General features: G+C 58.9%; 2 protein-coding genes across 3 annotated transcripts in view; both read left to right on the top strand.

The window, feature by feature from the left end:
* Nucleotides 1–8,218, top strand: part of ZC3H18 (zinc finger CCCH-type containing 18) — a 66,577-nt gene extending 58,359 nt beyond the window's left edge. For both annotated transcript variants that reach the window (XM_072731365.1, XM_072731364.1), the window contains 8 exons: nucleotides 1,868–1,969; nucleotides 3,234–3,377; nucleotides 3,686–3,745; nucleotides 4,602–4,762; nucleotides 4,990–5,186; nucleotides 5,649–5,745; nucleotides 6,660–6,756; nucleotides 7,308–8,218. In XM_072731365.1, coding sequence (XP_072587466.1) covers nucleotides 1,868–1,969; nucleotides 3,234–3,377; nucleotides 3,686–3,745; nucleotides 4,602–4,762; nucleotides 4,990–5,186; nucleotides 5,649–5,745; nucleotides 6,660–6,756; nucleotides 7,308–7,521 — 1,072 coding nt within the window. In that variant the 3' untranslated portion in view covers nucleotides 7,522–8,218. The remainder of the gene's footprint in view (nucleotides 1–1,867; nucleotides 1,970–3,233; nucleotides 3,378–3,685; nucleotides 3,746–4,601; nucleotides 4,763–4,989; nucleotides 5,187–5,648; nucleotides 5,746–6,659; nucleotides 6,757–7,307) is intronic.
* Nucleotides 8,219–12,857: 4,639 nt separating this feature from the next.
* IL17C (interleukin 17C) lies at nucleotides 12,858–14,184 on the top strand. Its single transcript, XM_072731965.1, has 2 exons — nucleotides 12,858–13,201; nucleotides 13,573–14,184. Exons 1-2 carry the CDS (start codon nucleotides 12,858–12,860, stop codon nucleotides 13,829–13,831), a joined length of 603 nt encoding a protein of 200 aa, XP_072588066.1. The 3' UTR covers nucleotides 13,832–14,184.
* Nucleotides 14,185–14,581: the final 397 nt, after the last annotated feature.

The following is a 14,581-nucleotide window of genomic DNA, read 5'->3' as shown; positions in this document are numbered from 1 at the left end:
GTCCAAGGCCAGAGGAAGGTGGAGAGTGGAGGATGGCCCATGTGGGGGCCTCCTCCACTGTACCCCAAAACCATGTAGTGCACTTCTGCTCCACGCTGCACCCCTGCAGCTGCATTGTCTCCATACACACAGAGGGGGCAGTGCAGCTCCCCTGGAAGACCAGGACAAGGATTGGACCAGAGACTTCATGGTTGCAGTCCTTAAGCAGGACTGCACCCGCACACAGACATGCACACTTCTTCGGGAAGCGTGTCACCAGATGAATGTTCTTGGAATAAATCGATCCATCCCACGGTGGTGCCCCTTCCTGGCAGATTTTCTTCCTTGAGGACAGTTGTAGAGACGATTAGAACAGCATTAAGAGGTCATTGGAGCTTCTGAATCTGATGGTCAAGGTAACATTCTTAGTGGGGGGGTGTAAAACAATTGGAGTCAATTATGTGGGACCTCCTGTAATTGTTGAATCTTGTACACACCAATAGCAGTGAGAAAGAAATGCGACCCTTTTTCTCAGGGGTTCTAGAGGGTCAGCCATGGGTGCTGGAGTCTCACAACCTTGTGGCCAGGGATACAAATGAAGGCTACGAGGCATGGGGCAGTCAGGGAATGCTGCCTGTAGGAGGTAAGGTGGAAGATGGAAAGGCTCTCCATCAGAACATCGGTGGCCATAGGATCTGTGTGGCTTCGTTTAGGAAACAAGGCCAATAAGCTGTGGGGAAGAAGCCTGAGGCCACACTGAGAAATTTAGAAATTTTGGAAATGATAATGGTGCCAGGGGGACAGGGCGCTGTCTCTACTACAGGTGCCCAGACGGCACTGAGAGATGGGTGGGGACCTGGCTGCCCTTCTTGGGAGGCATCTTGGTCACCCAGCTCTGAAGAAACCACACTCAGGACCAGCCCTGTGTTCCCGAGCATTTCCCTCATAAGTTTTAAGACAGTCTCACACCACGACAGAGTCTTCTCAGCCATTTTCTCAGAGTCAGCTGAGACAGGCTCTTGGCCACTTGACCTGCACTCTCAGGTCGCCTCTATACCCCTGCTGCCCCCTGCCCAGGACGTGCTCAAAATCTCTGCTCCCAGCAGACCTCTCCCCAGCCCACACCCCACCAGCTCCTGGGTGGGCCTGCGTGGCCGGTGATGGTGGTCTGACAGTGTGGTGGCCACACATGGGCATCAGCCACGAAGACAGCACGGAGGAGGGCACTTAGCTGAGGTGTCCCTTCCTGTCTCCTGTAGCAGGCAGCCCCACCCTGATGAAGCGCACATTTCCTCCATGCCCTACCTTATTTCTTTGGTCTGTTGCTTGGCTGAAAATGTTGAGTTGTACACGACAGTTAAACCAACAACCCAGGAGACTTTTGGAGGCTTGCCTCCTGTGGGATGTTATGCTGGATCCTGTGATAGGTCATCAGCCTGACCGGGGTGGCCTCCATAGTTTCCTGGTCCGCATCCCTGCCTTGGAACTCTGTCTGTGCTGCTGATACCTGAAACCAGAGCCCATCACCATTTACTTGAGCACAAACACTTCCCGGGCCTGGCGGGTCCCAGATCACCACCCCCCACCTTCCTGCCACCTGGGCCTTGGTGCTGTGCTCCCTCACTTGGCCTCTGTCCTACTTGTGCCACTGTGTACTTGCTCGGCTTCACAGCAACGCAGAGCATGTGGCCTTGTGCAGGATCCATCCGCCTGGTTACTCTTTCCCCTCAGCATCTTAGGAAGGGACCAAGAACTGCCTGGAAGCCATTTTACGTATATGAGGCAGCTAAATAGAGGTTTGCAGTACTGTGGGCTGTGTCCCTGGTGTGCTTGGGTGTGGACCCATGTACCATGGCATTCCCCTTTCATGCTCCCGTTTCCTCCCTAGGTCCCGCTCCTTCTCCTCATCCCCTTCCCCGTCTCCAACGCCTTCCCCACACAGACCTGTGAGAACAAAGGGGGAGCCTGTTCCGCCTCCCGGGAAAGCAGGGTAAGTGCCCCATGGGGCAGGCTCTCCTGTTCTGTCTCTCTCCTGTTGCATCTGTAAAGAAACCCCAGGAAGACCCCTTGGAAGATGGACAGAGGGGTCAGGGGACCAGGATCCAGGGGCCGCCTCTCACTTCATGCCATTTGGACATTGGGTCCACATGCACGTTGGTATGCCTGCACCTGGTGCACCATGGTGATGGCCATGCTCCTTGGGGTTAGACCACTTCACCTGCCAGGAGCAAGCACCACAGTTCTTCTCCAGCAGGCAGGAGGGAGATGGTTCCTGGTGTGCTTCTAGGACTCTGTCTGGGATGTGTGGAAAGGGATGGCTCCCCTAGACTGGTCTCGTTCACATTTGCTGCTCCTGGAATGGGTCACATTGATCCTTGTCAACAGATGTGTCATGTATTAGAAACATCTGGAACTTCCCAGACAGACGTCACAACACCTGACATGCCGTATCTTGGGTTGCAGCCGTACCTTGCCCACACTACCCCAGAATGACAGTGGGCTTCCTTCCAGAGCACTGCAGAGCACAGAAAGGCAACCAGAAGTGGAGTTGACCCTTCTGCTTGCATGGCGAGGGCAGGGCACATGTGAGCAGACGGGCCCTGCTCTGTCACTTGTCCTTGCATTTATTGCTCACTTAGCAGCTGATAGCTGGGCACTCAGTGGGTGGCCAGTGCTAAAATGCTCCACATGGCAGATTTTCATCCTGAATGGAGTCTGCCAACAGGCCTCGTGAGCACATAGGGAATCCGGAGTCACTCACTCTTTAAAAGTGAACAGTATTGTGGTGTAACTTATGTCAGGGGTCCATGTTCATCTAAATTGTGCCATTTCGTGGGCTTAGCAAACATGTGAGGCCACCCCACATCTAGACTGCACAGGAGGCAAGCTTGTGCATGCGTCTCCATCTGCACAGATCTTAACTCACCCGACACTGTGCTGTGTAGCTTGCTTTTGCCCAAGACTTTGTTTCACGATAATTCCACCTGAACCATGAGTGTTCAGTGCTGCTGGAATGATCAGCAGGGTATCCTCCTCCCATTGACAACACAGAAAAGCTTTTTGGGCCATTCTGTATAATGCAGTGTAGGTCCCCAACATGAACAGCTCTGGTGCCCTGGGAGGTCCATCCTTCCCCACAGGACCGGGTTGAAGCAGCCAGGGTCAGGAAAGCAGGTGGTTCTCAAGGGCTCTTCACATGGACCTGTCCTCCATCTGTGGGGCCAGGTGTGACCTCTCTCTATTTCCCGTCACAGAGAGAAGTCAGTGAAGAAGCCAGTCCCGCCTCCAGCCCCAGCACAGGTTCCCAAAACCACTGCTCCAGCCCCTGAGCCTGCCAAGCCAGGAGACCCTCGGGAAGCCAGGAGGAGGGAGCGACAAGCTAGGAGCCCCCCCAGGAGGTGAGAGAACAGGCATTGGGGTGGGGTGGGGGGGGGACTGGCGTTTGGTCCTTGTCCCCTTATGGCTATCCAGTCATATCACGTACCTGAGCCTTAGCTTCCTCCTGAGCACATCGGGTAGCACCAGTACCTAAGGACAGTAGATGTGGTTGTGCAGAACACTGGCCCCCCTTGACGCCAGGGAGAGGGTTGGCATCTTTCTCTTGAGGAAAAATAGCCCTTACAAGCAAGCAGAGCCCTGTGTACTTGGGAGTTGGGTTCTGGGGGCGCCGCAACAGCGGCACTGGCAGGGCTCCTCTGTGTTGCAGGCGGACCGTCAGTGGCAGCGGCAGCGGCAGCAGCTACAGCGGCTCTAGTTCCAGATCCAGGTCATTGTCAACACCTCCTCGGCCTTGGCCCCCCCAAACCCTGACCACCTCCCCCCTCTGCCCAGGCACCCGCCATGGGCATGGTGGGGACTGGCTCACACAGGCAGCCACAAGCATGCACAGGTGCCCCACAGGCCTCATGCTGGGGAGCCTGGCAGATGGCCATAGCAAAACGTGAGAAAAGAATAAGTAGGAAAGAATTCTGCTTTTGAGCTGTTTGAAAAGAAATCGGTGTCAGATCCATCCTTAGATTCCTGTATTCATCATTCTTGTTGATTTCTCAGCAGTAGGTGGTTTATACATTTGCCCAGATCTTCCTAAAAGAGGTTTAAAGACCCAGCCTTTACACAAAACTGGCCCTTCCTTTCTCCCCTGATCCTTTGAGTGTTTTCTGAGAGTGACAGGACTCAGTGGCCTGCCCTGTGGCATGTCCTCACAGCGAGAGCTGGCTGCCGGCTCTGTGCTTTCCAGAGTCACGTGCTGGGCCTGGGCAGCCTCTGCACTGGTATCTGGTGCAATTGCAGGGCAAAACCCTCCCCTTTCTCAGGCCTCATTACCTGGGCACCCAGCTCTGTTGTCACCAGCCTGATGCATCATATACACCCTGCCCAGCACACAGGGCAGCTGCTCATTTGTGCAAGTGCCCTCAACTCTGCGACAGGGGCATCCCCTCATCCTTGGGCACCTTTAAACCACCCAGAGGACCCCGTGAAATCTCCAGTTTGGTGGTACATGTTCCTCAGAACTGGAGATGGGAAGGTGGACGTGGACACCCACTCCAGCTCCTGTGACCACTGGCCCACCGCCATCTCCCAGTCAGGGCCATGTGGGTGCAGATGTGCTTGTGTGTGTCCAGGTCCCTGAGTGTGAGCAGCGTCTCCTCGGTGTCCAGCGCCACGTCGAGTAGTAGCTCGGTGCACAGCGTGGACTCAGACGACATGTACGCAGACCTGGCCAGCCCCGTGTCCTCAGCAAGTTCGCGGTCCCCCACCCCAGCCCAGACCAAGAAGGAGAAAGGTACAGGGGGCTCCTCATGTCCTGGGCATTGTGGCTGCAGAGGCGGGCAGGCCCTTCGTGGAAAGAGGGTGTGCACACAGCCTCACTTGATTAAACAGAAAGCACAGGGACCTCCCAGCTCTGTCCCACGGACTCGTTGCCTACTGATGGCACGTCCCTCCACCAGTGGCCCACTGGAAACCACTGTGCCAGGATGACAACTATGACTTAGCATTTGTTGTTGGCAGGAAAGTCGAAGAAAGAAGATGGGGTTAAAGAGGACAAACGGAAAAGGGACCCGTCTGCACAGCTCCCCAAGTCCTCAAAGCCTTCCACTGGCAGCAAAGCCCAGCAGCCCACAGCCCCCCAGCAGGCGCCTCCAGGGCAGCCCCAGCAGGGCACATTTGTCGCCCATAAGGAGATCAAGCTGACACTGTTGAACAAGGTGAGGCCGTGGCCACTGCTGTTGCCACTTCTAGCAGCCCAGCTCCTTGGGCCACCCTGGTCTCTGGGGCCAGTTTACTCCTGGGATTGAGGCTGGTCAGCAACCTGCTTGTGCTGCTGCCCCAATATAGGATCCATGGGTGTCAGGTGACCAAGCCCAATAGCATGTCCTACGAGATGAGAACATCCCAGGGTGGTGGGTGCTCTCCTAGGGTGCCTTTCATGTGACCTGGCTTATGTGAGCTGACGTCCCCTGGGGTCTCAAAATGGGGCTGATGGCCTCAGGGAACAGTGTCTCTGCAGGCACTTTTGCTGCAGAGAATGAAGGCCCAAAAGCCCGGGACTTGCTTCCCACGGGGCTCCAAGAACACCCAGAGGAGGACAGGGAGGGGGACAGAGACTGTCACCACCTTGGCCAACAGCTCAGCCCGCCATCCTCACTGTGCTCCCACCTCGGTTCCAGGCGGCTGATAAAGGGAGCAGGAAGCGCTATGAACCATCAGACAAAGACAGGCAAAGCCCTCCTCCAGCCAAGCGAGCTAACTTGTCCCCAGACCGAGGTGAGTCTCCAGCGGTCACAGGACCAGGAGGGTGGAGGGGCTGGGACCCCACAGGCTCTGGAGAGCTCTGGGCCCTGGGGCACTTCCACTTGTGTAGTTACTGGGGTAAGGTATTAGAATTATTGATGTGAGAATAATAGTAACAAAGTTACTGTATTTTAACACAAGTAACTTTTTTTTATAAAAAATAACATTTCAAATGAACAAAAGTTAAGACTGTCATTGTTTTTTTAATATTTCCACTGTCTGGCTGCCAGGAGGTGGTTCATCTTCCTCTCTGTGATAGCACAGGGTGCGTGGACTTGGGGGGCGTGCAGAGGGCAGGCAAGGGGCTCAGCGTGGCTACACCAAAAGTCCAACTCCAGTCATTTGCCAGGTGGTGTCAATCGCTAGCACACAGCCATCATTCCTCCCTAAAAGGGGGCAGAGAGGCCTGACAGGAGCAGGAGGGGGCACCCCTGGCCCGTGCCAGCAAGCCTGGGTCCCTGATATGCCCACCTAGGCACTGACACCCCCATCACCCTCACACGGGCCCCCATGCTCACTGGACAGCAGTGTGAACTACCCTGACTTCCTGGTGTCACTTCTTTGTCCCGCCTATTTGTTCTCAGTTCAAAGGCATGAACGATGAGTGTCTTAGTGTTTGATAAGTGGCAGCTTGGTGGCCTGCCCTCACCTCGGCCTCTGTGGGCTCTTGGGCTTTTCACTCTCTGACGTGACCAGCACTACCCTGTCCCTTGTTTCTGACTGGCTCTGCCTTCTGCCTCTTCCTGTGAGAGCAAGCAGGTGGTACTGAACCACCGTGACACCGGGTTGGTGTCTTGGGCACCCGGCCAGGCCGCCCCAACCCTGTCCGTGCACACCAGCCCGCTGTGGGCGGGGCCCGTGGTCTTACCTCATCCTGTGTCATCCAGGTTCTCGGGACCGGAAGTCAGGTGGGAGACTTGGCTCCCCAAAACCAGAGCGGCAGAGAGGCCAGAATTCTAAGGTGCCTGTGGCCCCACCGGACCGGTGAGTGCACCACCGCCCCGCCCCCCCTCCCCCCACTGCCTTCCCCTGGGCAGACCACATGGGTGCCATTGCCTCAGGGTGGGCCAGCCATAGCTTCCCTGCCCTGGAGCAGGTCCCAGAATGAGGGGCCTGAGGCATGACGCTTTCTAGAGCTCCCAGCTTCTACTGCCTTCCCAGTCAGCCTTGGAAGCAGGAGCAGGGCAGACTTCTTTCTCACAGGAGGTCAGCTGTGAGGCCCGCCCTTGCCATCCCGCTGCTCGAGGGCATGGTCCAGATGGGTATAGCCCCCCACACGCCCCAGCCCTTAGGGCTCCTCCTGAGTCAGCAGCATGGGGTTTCTCCCCACCGCAGGGGGAGGCCACAGAGAAGTACCAGAAGCAGGAGGGGTGGGTCAGCGAGGCCCCCTTCACTCTTCACTTTCCACCACTGAGGTGGGAGGAAAGCACACCTCCCTGCGGCCAGGCCAGACCACCAAGCACCAGGGCCCTGGGTCCTCACCCAACGGGAGGCTCCAACAGACCCTCTGATGACCCCCCCTCCCCCCACCGCAGGAAGCGCCAGTTGTCACCCCAGTCCAAGAGCTCCAGTAAGGTCACAAGTGTGCCTGGCAAAGCCCCTGATGCCGGCTCCACCGGCACCGTCTCCACCGGCACCAAATCAGGGAAGGCCAGCACGCTGTCTCGGCGGGAGGAGCTCCTGAAGCAGCTCAAAGCCGTGGAGGACGCCATTGCGCGCAAGCGGGCCAAGATCCCCGGGAAGGTGTAGGGGCCCCGTGGGCTCGGCCCCTGCCACAGTGAGAGACTCTTGTGTTTTTATAACTAGCGTGAGCACAGCCGTCTTGGATTTTGAAGTTAATGTCTCATTTTGGCTGTGATTCTTTTTAAAAATTAAAAAAGAAAAAAAAAGTTTCTCAGCTGGAAAAGAAGCCACATGTGATGAAGATGATGCTGAATCCTGGTCTTCTCCTGACCAGACCAGACTGAAGCAGCCCCATCCCAGAGCAGAAGTCCCGCCAGACAGACAGGCAGGCAGGCAGGCAGGCCGGCGGCAGGAGCCAGGACACGGCACCTGTTTTATGTAAATGATGGGTCCCAGGCGTCCAGTTCCACCTGCCCGTGCTCTTTCCTCCCCTCTGCCAGCCAGCCTGCCCCGAGTCCTGTCCTCCGCACGTGCTCCTTCCCGGCCGGGAGTGCCACATGCTCCTGAGCAACCTCCTCCCCACCCCTGCCCTACCCCAGGGTCAAAAAAAAATAGATATATATTCTTGACTGAAGTCCGATTGGGAAATATTTCCTGTCTTTTATTTTAAGCATCAGATTGTTTTAGTTGATTTAAAAAGGAAAAAAAAATACAGAAAAGACCAAAAAAAAAAAAAAAAAGGCTGAGGGTGTTGTTGGGCGTCTGTCTAATGTGGAGGGTCTTTTTTTGAGGGGTCTCCTAAAATAAAGTATTTTGATAAACAGCCGTCTTGTGCTGGTGGTGATGATTCCGTGGGCCTGGGCCCCCACCTCCACCACGATGCCCATGTGGCCCCTGGGAGGCCCCAGTGAGATACCCTTGGTGCTTCTAGCACAGGGGCTCTGCCCCCAACCCTGCCGCCCCCCCAAAGCTGTTGGGCACTCATGCTGTAGGGTCCACCATGGGGAGGGCCATGCGGGCTGCCCTGCTGCTGCAGCCCCTGCTTGGGGGATGGAGCTCGCAGAGTAGCAGCAAGGCCTCCGAGCACCCCACACTGTCTGTAGTCAGCAGACCCAGGGCCTTTCTGCCGTCAGATTGCTTTAAAACAGTCTGTAAGTGCTGGCACGCAAACCCCCCGGAGCCCGTGCTGCTGCTCCCAGGCTGGGGGCTTCTCCCCTGCCTGTGTGACCTGCTGAGCTCCATCTGGCTCACGGGTGCACTTGGGCCTCTGCCCCCAGGCTGGGGGGCCAATGTGCTGCCGGGCTTCCTGGGTAGACAGTGCTCCGTGTCATGTTCACGTCATGTCTCCATCATAGTAGTTGATCACGTGTTTCAGCAGTTTCTCCTGGCTTATCTGGTTTGCCATCGTGTCAGCCAGGTATAAAGGGAACTCCCATGCTCCCAAGTGGGTGGCCTTCGAGGACACCAAGCCAGAAGCCAGGATGTGTGGGGGGCAAATCTGTCCTTAGGTGCTCTGTGCCCAGCTGGGCAGTGACGGCCTCTCTAAAGTGGGGAGCCCACCACAGAGCTGCCTGTGCTCGGCTCTCCTTGACCCGCTGACCTGGCACTGGCCTCTGATACAGAGGCTGGAGCCACAGCCCTGGTCCCCTCAACCTCAGCCTGCTTGAGGCTAGCAGCTTTGCACTTGCCATCTGGACTCAGGGCTCCTCTGGGCCAGACTCAGGAGGTGCCTGTCCAGGAAGGGGCAAGGGCCACAGTCAGAACCAGCCCTGCCCCCACCCAGTCTGCTGAAAAGAACATTCTGGGCCAGGCATCTGGAATAAGGAAGGTCTCTGTGAGGTAATGGATCCTCGGGAACTCAATGGCTGAGATCTTGGCTGCAGGTTAACATGCAAATAGTGGGGATAATTGAGGGCCTGTCCATCCGCTAGACGGCCCTCTATTCCTGTGCCCAGGTACAGTTGGCACAGCCAGGGCAGCCCTGCCACGTGACACATGCCGACCCACCCTACCCCCACCTGCTTGCCATTGCCCCCACCCCAGAGCCTTTGCACTCCCGGTTCCTGGTTTCCTGTTCCTGGAACTCTTGACAGTCTTGGCCAGGCCTGTGTTCCCCTTGGGCCCCCAGAGCAGCATATGCCTGGGCCCTCCCACACTCCTTCCCTGACCACCCTGCCCGTGTTGATGCCCCCCAGCCTGTCCTCCCCAGGCAAAGCCTCGGTGGCCACCACAGCTTCCATCCTCCTCTCTTTTGAGTGGATTAAAAAAAAGTTATATTTTTTAAATTTGTAATTTTTGTCAACTCAAATGCGAGATACAATCTCCATTATGAGTGAACGCATCAGGCTAATGCGGTGGCTCATTTGGTGAAAGTTACTTTTCTGTGGGTTTCTCTGGTCATTCATGGTAGTACCTGCAGTGCCTCCCACTGCGCCTGAGCCTCCTCTGGCCCCCACAGCTCCCATGTGGCCAGCTGCCCGCCCCCCTCAGGGGCTCCCCCCAGAGGCTGCCCCAGCTTCCCCAGAGGCCCCCCAGCAGCCCCCCAGCTCCCCCCCAGCAGTTCCCTCCCCAGCTCCCCCAGCAACCCCCCAGAAGTTTCCCCCAGGAGCTCCCCCAGCAGCCCCCGCCAGATTCCCCCCCGCCAAGTAGCAGTGGTCACTGGCCCTCTAGGGCCAGCCTGCAGCCTCACGCAGCAGGAGGGGCTGGGGCTTCGCCCAAAGGAGGCCTGTGGTGGTGAGAGGGGCATGGTTAGGGGGCGGGGCCCTGGGGACACCGCCTCAGGGACTCCCTCCAGCCTTCCTCTGAGGGCGCCTTTCCAGTCTTGCCCAACCCGGGACTTCTGTGCTTGCCTCAGCCACCCGCAGGAATGAGGTGCCACCAGGGCCCCCGCCCTGCATCCTTCCGGCCTCCGCGCTGGCCAGCCAGAACCCCGACCCCCGGGCCCTGCCCCTGGTCCCCTGACTCGCCCAGGGCCTGGCTCGCGCCCATGGTGCCATAAAGCAGAGTGGTGGCGCAGCCTGGTCCCAGAGTCCCTCTGCCAAGCGCGGCACCCACCCGCTGGGCTGTTCTGAAAAACCCCAGAAAATTCAGAAACCCACCCCCACCACCATGGGGAGCTGGTGTGGGCAGGGGCAAGGCTGGGGCCGCGCTTGCCCTGTGTGTCCAGCCGGGCCCCCACGGGAGGGGAACACCCCTGGCAGCCGTGGCAGGAGTGACCATTTTACAGCCTTTTCATTTCATAAATGATGCCTGTGTGTGTGTGTGTGTGGCCAGACACCCCGGCCTCCCGCCTGAAGGAAGGCCAGACCACACTGCACAGCTGGTGTCCCTCCCTCAGCCTCCAGACCAGGGCCCCATCTTCCTCCCTGGGCAGCCCGCTCATCCCCCTTCCCTTCGTTCCACTGTGTTCATGGAACACTGGGCACCAAGCCCTGCTCCGTGCTGCAACGGTGGAGTCTCCACCATACCACCACCCCAGCCCTCTGGGGGCTCACGCTGCCTCGGGGTGGACACAGGAGGGACTGGAGCTCCCCCAGGACCCAGCACCCCTGCAGGGAGGCAGCTGTCAGGCCCCAGAAGGGTCCTCTCAAGAGCTAGCCTGAGCCAGCATGCCCCACAATGCACCAGCATCCGCCCTGCATGGGGGTCCTGGGCCCAACCATGTACCCCCCAAAATACATTCAAGTCCTAGACCTGGTGCCTCTGACGAGTGAAGGGTCTTGGCAGATGTCATGAGGTAAAGAGCTTGAAATGAGATCACTTTGAATGAGGTGAGTGTCCTGAGAAGACACAGACCCACAGGAGAGGCCACATGAAGATGAGGCAGTGTGGCCACAAGGGACTGAAAATTGCCAGCAGTCCCCAGAAGCTAGGAGAGGTGGGAACAGGAGGATCCCTCAGAGACCCCAGAAGGAATTGACCCTGCCAACTATTTGATTGGAGACTCTGGCCTCCAGAACAATGAACACATCTGCGTCCTAAGCCCTCGGTGGGTGGTGCTTTGTTAGAGCAGCCCTACCAAACTCACGCATGGGGTGGTGAGCTCCCCATTGCAAGAGGTATGCAAGCAGAGGGCTGATGACCATGGACAGGGGCATCATAGGAAGGAGCAGCCCTGGGCACTCAAGCAGCTATCCACCCATCTTCCGGGAAGGAGCATTCTCCCCTAGCCCTGCCCTGCCCCCGGGAGAGGGGCACAGGACAGCCTGCCTGCAGGTGCAGACTCCTGTAAGGACCAGGAGGGCGGGTCCCTGCCCAGAGGCGCACCGGGAGAGCCCCGCTCCAGGATATCTTCATGTCCCTGGATGGTGCCTCTCCTGGCCAGTCCCCTGCCCTCAGACCCTCCTCAGCTGGGGGATACTTTAGACTCTGATAGGAGAGACCTGGACACACAGGGTCTTAGGGGTGGCTGGGGGACCCAGGGAGTGGCACCCAAAGCTTCACAGGCTTGCCTCCAACTGTCCCTTTAAGGATAACCAAGGTGCCTGGCCCTGGCCCCCCATGGCCCCCACAGCTCCGAGAAGGGGCTCCTCAAATCCAGCTTCTCCTTCTCGAGGTGCAGCCACTTGAAAGTTTCCAAGGTATTCTGGCCCCATCTGGCTTCTAGGAGAGGTTTTGTTGAGTAAATCTGTAGAAACCCAACCCAGATCTGAAGACGCTGGCTGGTCCTCTGCCTCCAGAGCCTCTCTGGACTCTCCCCCACCCGTGCAGCAGGAGGCAGACACAGGTGCCCCTCCTGGACCATCTTAGATAAAAACCGGGACCAACCTCATGTCCACACCTGGGCAGCCGGCCCTCGAGTCCACGCAGGGTGGGGATGGGAGCTGCCCCAGCTGCCCCAGCTCACAGCTCCACGCAGCAGAAACCTCCCAGCTCAAACAAGCTGCCAGTGTCCACGCTCCATTTGCAGGTGCTCAGCCTAGGCAAGGGTCCCTCTGGGCGGGGGAGGGCCAGGAAGAGTGGGGGTGGGCACGGTGGCCCTGAGTGGGGAGGAGGGGACAGTGGGGACCCACGGGGAGGGAAGGAGGAAGCGCAGCCGTGCACTTCCCGAGGAGGAAGCTGTCCCGGATTTTCCCCAGGTGTGGCTGGAGGTATAAAGGGCGCCAGGAGCCAGCAGCCTCCAGGTCCACAGCCTCCAGGTGCACCTGCCTCTGCCAGCCCAGCGCCGCTGCTGCGATGGTGAGCCGCTGCCTCTCCCCCTGCCCCCTGACCCCACCCCAGGTGGCCCTCCTGCCCCTCAGCAGAGGATGTTGGCACAGGGCCCAAGAAGCCCCAAATCTGGGAAGGAGTCCCAGGAGCCCTGGGGCTTTGGGGAGTGTGGGCTGAGGACCCAGTCTCCCTCTGAGCCTCAGTATCCCCAACTTTAGAGGAAGGGGCACAACCCATCTTTGCACAGTAACCAGGGCAAGCTGGGAGGGCAGGGGCTGCCCCCTTCCCCGTGTGCCCCCTGACCTGACCACCCAATGCCTGTCCACCAGCTCCTCCCCCGCCTCTTGCTTCTGTTCTGGCTGCCTGCCAGCCTGGCCCGCCATGGCCCCCAGCTCTGGAGGGGCCTCCACACCCACGGGACCCCACGCTGCTACTCGGCCGAGGAGCTTCCCCGGGGTCAAGCCCCGCCACATCTGCTGGCTCGAGCTGCCAAGTGGGAGCAGGCTTTGCCCGTGGCCCTGGTGTCCAGCCTGGAGGCAGGGGGCCGAGGCAGGCAGCAGGACGGTCCCCCCGCTGGGGCGCAGTGCCCAGTGCTGCAGCCTGAGGAGGTCCTGGAAGCTGACATCCACCAGCGCTCCATCTCCCCCTGGAGATACCGGTGAGGGCTGCGGGACCCCGTGCGTGGTACTGGGGCACCTGCTCCACAGCATTGGGCCAGCTCATCCCCTAAGCCCCACGTCTTCACCTGCTAGATGAAGGGTCACCCACAGGCGGGGAGGGGGATCCCATCACATGAGCTCCTCCTCGCTGCTGGTATCTGCAGGATGTCAGCATGGCTCTGTTCCCAGCGTCCCTGGGGCAGGTGGGCTGGGCCGGGGGTTGGGCAGGGGCTGTTCTGGGAGGGCGGGGGGGGGGGGGGGGGGGGCCGATGAGCCTCACCCCTGCTGCCAGCCCCACTGCCTGACTTCCTTGGCTCACGTGGGCCAGACAGGGCTGCAGACAGGGGCCTCACGCGGTCTGTCCCCACAGTGTGGACACGGACGAGAGCCGCTACCCGCAGAAGCTGGCCTTCGCCGAGTGTCTGTGCAGGGGCTGTATCAGCGCCAGGACGGGCCGGGAGACGGCTGCCCTCAACTCGGTGCCGCTGCTGCAGAGCCTGCTGGTGCTCCGCCGCCGGCCCTGCTCCAGGGACACCACGGGGCTGCCCACGCCAGGGGCCTTCTCCTTCCACGCCGAGTTCATCCGCGTACCCATCGGTTGCACCTGTGTTCTGCCCAGGTCCACGTAGTGACTCTGGCCCCACGCTGCATTCACCTGTGTTGGGGGGCGTGGTTGCCCCCCAGACTGGACGTTGGGGGTCTTGCCAAAGAGGGCCCCTCCTATTTATGTGTATTTATTGTTTATTTATTTGCTCCCTGGGTCCCTGGGCAGGTACTGAGGCTCCTGGCCTCAGGTGTGAGGAATAATGCTGGAGGGCAGGGTCCACCTGCCCGCAAGTGACCTGTGCTGCTCAGACCCATCTGCAGTCTCCGTTTACCCTTCTGGCAAACAGCTGGGCCAGGAGGAATCTTTTTATTCTTCTAGAACTTGCAAAACAACAGAAAAGATGTTCCAATGTTCCCCCCTACGTCTGTGGTCCCCTGGGCTCCCCGCACACCTCACTGGCCTCAGGCTGGTCCCGGCTCCCTGCCCCTGGGGAACCCTGTACAGTACCCCTGTACTTCTAAAACAACTATTTATTTTAGAATGTGCGTGAATGTGTTGTTAAATTGACAAACGCCTCCAGAGCACAGCGTCGGACAGCAGAGGGCAGTGACTGAAGGCCCCCTCCTCCCCTCACCCCTGCCTGGTCCTTGATTGCCAGCTGGTCCTGCATGGGCAGCCACTGGCCCCAGATCCCGGGGTCCTTTCAAAAATGTCTGTGCGTGCACCCCCAGGGCAGCCAGGGTGGGAGGCATGCCTGCTGGCCCCGGTGCCTGGGGAGGGGCTGGGCTCACAGTCTGGCCGCGATGCTGGCAGGCCCTCCTTCACCAAGGGC

This window comes from Vulpes vulpes, chromosome 12, assembly GCF_048418805.1.
Source record: "Vulpes vulpes isolate BD-2025 chromosome 12, VulVul3, whole genome shotgun sequence".
Lineage (NCBI taxonomy): Eukaryota > Metazoa > Chordata > Mammalia > Carnivora > Canidae > Vulpes > Vulpes vulpes.
This window is presented reverse-complemented; position numbering and strand designations above follow the sequence as displayed.

Bases quoted from the DNA above. Each gene is read 5' to 3' on its own strand.
- IL17C (XM_072731965.1), top strand. From the start codon at position 12,858: ATGCCTGTCCACCAGCTCCTCCCCCGCCTCTTGCTTCTGTTCTGGCTG. The intron at 13,202-13,572 runs GTGAGGGCTGCG...CTGTCCCCACAG, and splicing joins ATCTCCCCCTGGAGATACCG to TGTGGACACGGACGAGAGCC.